This window comes from Triticum urartu, chromosome 1A (genome assembly GCF_056163025.1).
Source record: "Triticum urartu cultivar PI428250 chromosome 1A, HENAU_Tu73, whole genome shotgun sequence".
Taxonomy (NCBI): Eukaryota; Viridiplantae; Streptophyta; class Magnoliopsida; order Poales; family Poaceae; genus Triticum; species Triticum urartu.
In genome coordinates this window covers 576,442,629-576,448,314 of record NC_141873.1, presented here as the reverse complement: position 1 = coordinate 576,448,314, position 5,686 = coordinate 576,442,629, and the positions used below count along the sequence as shown (strand labels likewise).

General features: G+C 56.8%; 1 protein-coding gene across 1 annotated transcript; it reads left to right on the top strand.

Annotated features, from left to right (window-relative positions):
• The first annotated feature begins 3,037 nt into the window (after positions 1 to 3,037).
• LOC147992952 (uncharacterized) lies at positions 3,038 to 3,685 on the top strand. Its single transcript, XM_087539185.1, has one exon. It carries the CDS (start codon positions 3,038 to 3,040, stop codon positions 3,683 to 3,685), a length of 648 nt encoding a protein of 215 aa, XP_087395311.1.
• The last annotated feature ends 2,001 nt before the right edge of the window (positions 3,686 to 5,686 follow it).

The window sequence follows — 5,686 nt, the reverse complement described above, 5'->3', positions numbered from 1 at the left end:
TGTAACCAGGTGGTCAAGGCCGTGGTTCGCCCCCTTGGGAGGAACGCAGTGGCGGAGCTCCGTTCTGCTGCGGCCATCCCGGCTGCCCCGGTGCGCCGTCCTGAAGATGTGTAGACGCCCTAGGCTTGCTTGTATCGCCCCGAGCACCGTTGTTGTTGTTTCATCCCGCCTGTTTGGGAGGCTTGTATCGGTCTTTTCTTCTGCTTGTGCTCGGGTGCCGCCGTTGTGTCTCCATGGCTATCCCACCCTGTGTCAAACTCTCTCTCCTCTCCTGGAACGTGCAAGGTTTAGGCCATGCCGATAAATGCACCCGTGTCCGGGCGGCCGTCGAATCAATCAACCCTTGTGTCGCTTGTTTTCAGGAGACGAAGCTCGCTCACCTAGACTCCTTTAAGCTCGCCTCTTTCCTCCCAGGGCGTCTCTCGACTTTCATCGTCAAGGACGCCGACGAGAGCCGCGGGGGGATTGTTACGGCCTGGGATCCCCGCCTTTTCGACTTACTCTCTTCCACACCCTCCCGTTACTCTCTGACCACGGTCCTCCGCTCTGTCTCCACGGACCTCTCTTTCGCTCTCACAAACGTCTACGCTCCCTCTGATCACTCCTACACGCAGGCCTTGGTCGACGACCTGGAGGGGGTTGCCGCCTCTATTTTGCACCCCTGGTTTGGTTTAGGAGATTTCAACCTCATCCGGAGACCGGGTGATAAGAACAACGATCGTTTCGACGCCGCCCGGGCGGCGACCTTTAACGCCATGATCAATGGCCTTGGGTGGCTTGAGCTGCCGCTCTCTGACGTATTTTCACCTGGACCCATAAGAGCTCCCCCCACTCTCGCTCGCCTCGACAGGGTCTTCTTCGACTCTGGGTGGGACGCCCTTTTTCCGGACTCCTCGCTCTGCTCTCGCCCCCGCACGGTCAGCGACCACGTCCCCCCGGTCGTCTCTGTCGCGTCAAAAATTCCAGCCTCCACCCGCTTCTTCTTTGAGATTGCCTGGTTAACTAACCCTCTCTTCCTCCCTTCCACTCTCCCTACCAGGATGGGGTGCACTAGCGACCAGGATGCGGCCGGGGCACTGGCCACGCGCAAAACGGCTTTCAGGTCGGCGACCAAAGTTTGGAAAAAGTAACACCGCTACGTCCCAACTTTTAGGAATGACTGCTCCTTTATTATTGATCTCATAGATTTTCTGGAGGAGTATCGTTGTCTCTCTACAGATGAGGCTGCTCTACGCTCGGATGCTCATCTGGCTTTGGACGCTGCCATCATCAGGCAGGCGGCGTATTGGAAGCAGCGGGGGAAGTGCCGCGGCATGCGGGAGGGGGATGAAAACACCCGCTTCTTCCACGCGCAGGCCTCCCAACGCCGCCGCGGGAACTGCATCCGCGTCCTCGACGTCGACGGATCCCACGTCATGGGGCATGCAGCGAAGGCGGGGGCGCTTTTGGGCTTCTACTCCAGCCTCCTGGGCCGTGCGACACCGCCTGTCTAGCGTTTTGATGTTGTGGGCTTCCTCGCCGCTGCCCCCTGCGTCCACGGGCCCTCGCTTGTGGCCCCCTTCTCCACCGACGAGATCAGGCGTGCGGCCCTTTGCCTCAATCACTCGAGCGCCCCGGGCCCCGACGGATTGGGCCCGGCATTCTACCATGCCGCCTGGGGCACGGTCGGGCGCGACATCGAGCGCCCGTTTGCCGCCGTCTACGATGGGTCGGCTCGGCTTGACGGGATCAACAGGGCGTTCATCGCCCTGCTCCCGAAGAGCGAGGGGGTGCCGACGCCGGGCGGGTTCCGCCCCGTCTCTTTGCAAAATGCCGATATCAAGATCTTGTGTCGCGGCCTCACCACCAGGCTGCAGAGGCAGATCGGCTTGTTGATCGACGAGGACCAGTCCAGGTTCATCCCGGGGCGAAGCATCGTCGAAAACTTCGTCTACGCGGCGGAGATGGTGCAGTGCTGCTACAAGCGTGCTGCCCCACCATCGTCTTCAAGTTAGACTTCTCCAAAGCCTTCGACTGCATCAACTGGGAGAGCCTGCGTGTGATCGCGCTGGCTAGGGGTTCCCCTGAGCTTTGGTGTGATTGGATGGACTTGATCCTCCGCTCCTCGCGCTCCGCGGTCCTGCTCAACGACGTCCCGGGGAGGTGGTTTCCCCTTCGCTGCGGGCTGCGGCAAGGGGATCCCATCTCCCCCTACCTCTTCCTCCTCGTCGCGACGTGCTCCAGAGGCTGATCCGCCGGGACGACTTGCTGCGTCACCCGCTGCTTGACGGGGAGCCGCCACTGGTGTTGCAGTATGCAGACGACACGCTCATCATCATGCGTGCGTGTCCGTCTGCGACGGTCCGGCTACGATCGATCCTTGACGACTTCGCTGCGGCTACCGGCCTCGTCATCAACTACTCGAAGAGTACGTTGGTCCCGATGCATGTGGAGGCTGACACCCTGGCCGCGATCGTCGCGGTCATGGGGTGCCGGGTGGAGGGGTTCACGCAGACATACCTGGGGCTCCCGCTGTCATGCCACAAGCTCTCTCTGGTGGATTTCCACTTCATCATCGCCAAGGTCGACCGGTACCTTGCTGGCTGGCGTGCCCGTCTCCTCTCCCCGACGGGGTGGCTGGTCCTCATCAACGGTGTGCTGGACGCCATCCCAACATATGCCATGGGCGCGCTCAAGCTGCCTCCCAAGGTGATGTGCGCGCTGGACTCCCTCCGTCGCTCATTCCTCTGGAATGCGGCAGAGCGAGCTTCCGGTGCGCAGTGTCTCGTTGCCTGGGAGTTGGTGTGTCGCGGCAAGGAGGAGGGAGGCCTGGGGGTCCGCGACCTCGCCACACAGAATGACGCCCTCCTTCTGAAGATCCTGCACCGACTCCACTCTGTCCCCTTGTCTTGCTGGGCGACCTGGGTTTGGGGTGGCCTGGGGGCGTCTCCTTCTGGACCCCCGTAGCTCGGGGCTCGCCGGCGAGCACTGGGCTGCGCTTCGGGGGCTTATGCCTGTCTACCGCGCTCTCTCCCGTGTCTCCTTGGGGGATGGAAGGATGACGGCCTTCTGGGAGGATCATTGGCTCCCCTACGGGCCCGTACGGTGCGCCTTTCCGGCCCTGGCTTCACATGCGACATGCTCGGAGGTCTCGGTCTGGGTTGTCCGCAACCTGGGGCTAGACGCGGTGCTTGTGCCACGGCTGACCACTGCTGCAGCCCGGGAACGCCTCCTCTTGCTCCCTTTCATCGGGCGGGCGGGTGAGGGCAAGGGCGAAGCTGACCATCGTAGCCTGATCCTTTGTGATCAGAAGGGCGGGCGGCTGGCGTCGAGCGCAGCCTACGGGCTCTTCCACCTGGGCGGGGAGGTGGTGGAGAACACCGCCTTTCTCTGGAGATCGCCAGCGCCTTCCAGGGTTCGGTTCTTCGCCTGGCTGCTGACGCTCGGTCGTATCCACACTCGGGACAATCTGCTGAAGAAACACATCGTTGAGCTGCGGGGCGCCGGGTGCCCGGAGTGTGGGGCGAGCCTGGAGACGCCTGATCACTTGATCTTTGGCTGCCCCTTCGCGAGTGCGTTCTGGTACTCTCTACGCCTCTCCACCTCGGGGGCCTCTGTGCGTGCTCTGCATCTCTTCGACGCCTCCGCGGCTGTCGATTCTTCCTCGCCGCAGGAGTTCGTACAGTTGTGCTGCTGGCACCTCTAGAAGCGGTAGAACGCGGTTGTGTTCAGACAGGAAACGCCGTCCCTGGCTGCCACTTTGAAAGCCTATCGCGACAACGCCATCCTCTGGCGCGGCCGGTTCCGTTCTGCGAATCGTGGTCATGTTGATACATGGCTGCCTGGCCCTGTGTGGATAGATCAAACTGCATGTAATATAGCAAAGAGGTCTGCCCCCTGCCTCTTTCTCTCTTTCTTTCTGCTGCCACCCCGGCTTCTGTACCAATTGTACTGAATGTTGGGTCGAGAGGAAATATATTCATGTGGGGTCAAGAGTACATAGCAACTTACACGCCGCTAGCTTGATGGATCTGTACTGGCAAAACTCGAGGAAAAAGTAAAAACACGCTCTGAACATGTTGAGAGGCACGTGGAGCAAGACCGGCGACTGATAGCTGCCGTTCAGTGAATGCCCCTAGTGCGCCCTGGAGCACGGTCAATGACTCGTCTTCGGCGTCTCAGAACTATGCACATGGCCGGCGGCACGACACAGGCTGGACCTACACACACATGTACGTTGGGGCATGCCGTCGTGAGCATCATTGCTCGGGCAGCTCGACGGAACAGTAGCAGACTAGCAAGTGTGAAATAAGGTGCTGAAGTGCATGCATAGGCAGGGGCGCGTTGCGTGTTAATATAGCCGTCAGAGGAGGTGGCGCATAAGGTACAGATGGTTAGGGTTTAGGTTAGGTGAAGATTGATCTGTTGAACTAACTACCAGGATCTTATCTCAACACCTAACCTATCCTAACAAACCACAACACACACCATATACAACTAACACGGTTTATACAAATACCGTGAGTACAATTTTTAACACTCCCCTTCAATCACAACTATCTAAGTTGAGATTGCGCCGAAAGACCTCCAGTTGCCGCAGTGACAATGGTTTAGTGAAGCCATCTGCCACTTGATCACCATTAGGCACAAACCGAATGTTTAGAGGCTTGTTGGCAACTCTTTCACGAACAAAGTGATAATCAATCTCAATATGCTTCGTCCTTGCATGGAAAACAGGATTGGCAGAGAGATAAGTAGCTCCAAGGTTGTCACACCAAAGAGAAGCCGCATGCAAATGACGAATGCCCAACTCCGTTAGCAAATTCTGCACCCAAATAATTTCAGCAGTGGCATTTGCTAGGGCCTTGTATTCAGCTTCTGTACTTGACCTAGACACAATAGCTTGCTTACGTGCACTCCAAGAAATCAGGTTACCTCCAAAGAACACCGCAAAACCTCCAGTGGATCGCCGATCATCAGGACAACCTGCCCAGTCTGCATCTGAAAAAGCACTGACAAGCGTGGAGTCTGACTTGACAAGTTTAAGACCATGACTCTTGGTTGCTTGGAGATAACGAAGTATTCTCTTAACTGTTGTCCAATGAGTACTAGTAGGTGCATGCAAGAACTGACAAATCTTGTTGACTGAAAAACATATATCTGGTCTGGTTAACGTCAAATACTGCAAAGCTCCTACAACACTCCTATACCTGGTGGAGTCTTCAGCTCCAAGCACCTCTCCATCATGAAGAGACAACTTTTCTGACGTAGACAACGGAGTTGAAGAAGGTTTACAACCTTTCATGCCCACTCGCTCAAGGATGTCTTGCACATATTTTTCTTGAGATAAAATAATGCCACTGCCCACATGTTTTACCTCAATGCCAAGGAAAAAGTGAAGCTTGCCCAAATCCTTGAGCGCAAAATCCATGCGAAGATCCTGAAGAAGGGCTTCAACTGCTCGAGGGGAGGAACTGGTGACGATAATATCATCAATATAAATAAGCATAAAGATAGTTACTCCATGCCGATGATAAAAGAACAACGAGGTATCTCCTTTGGAAGCAGTAAAGCCAAGAGACTGTAACTTGGAGTACAAACGGTAATACCACGCTCTGCGTGCTTGTTTTAAACCATAAATTGCTTTATCAAGCTTGCAAACGTGTCGTGGTAAAGCTGAACTTTCATACCCAGGAGGCTGCCTCAT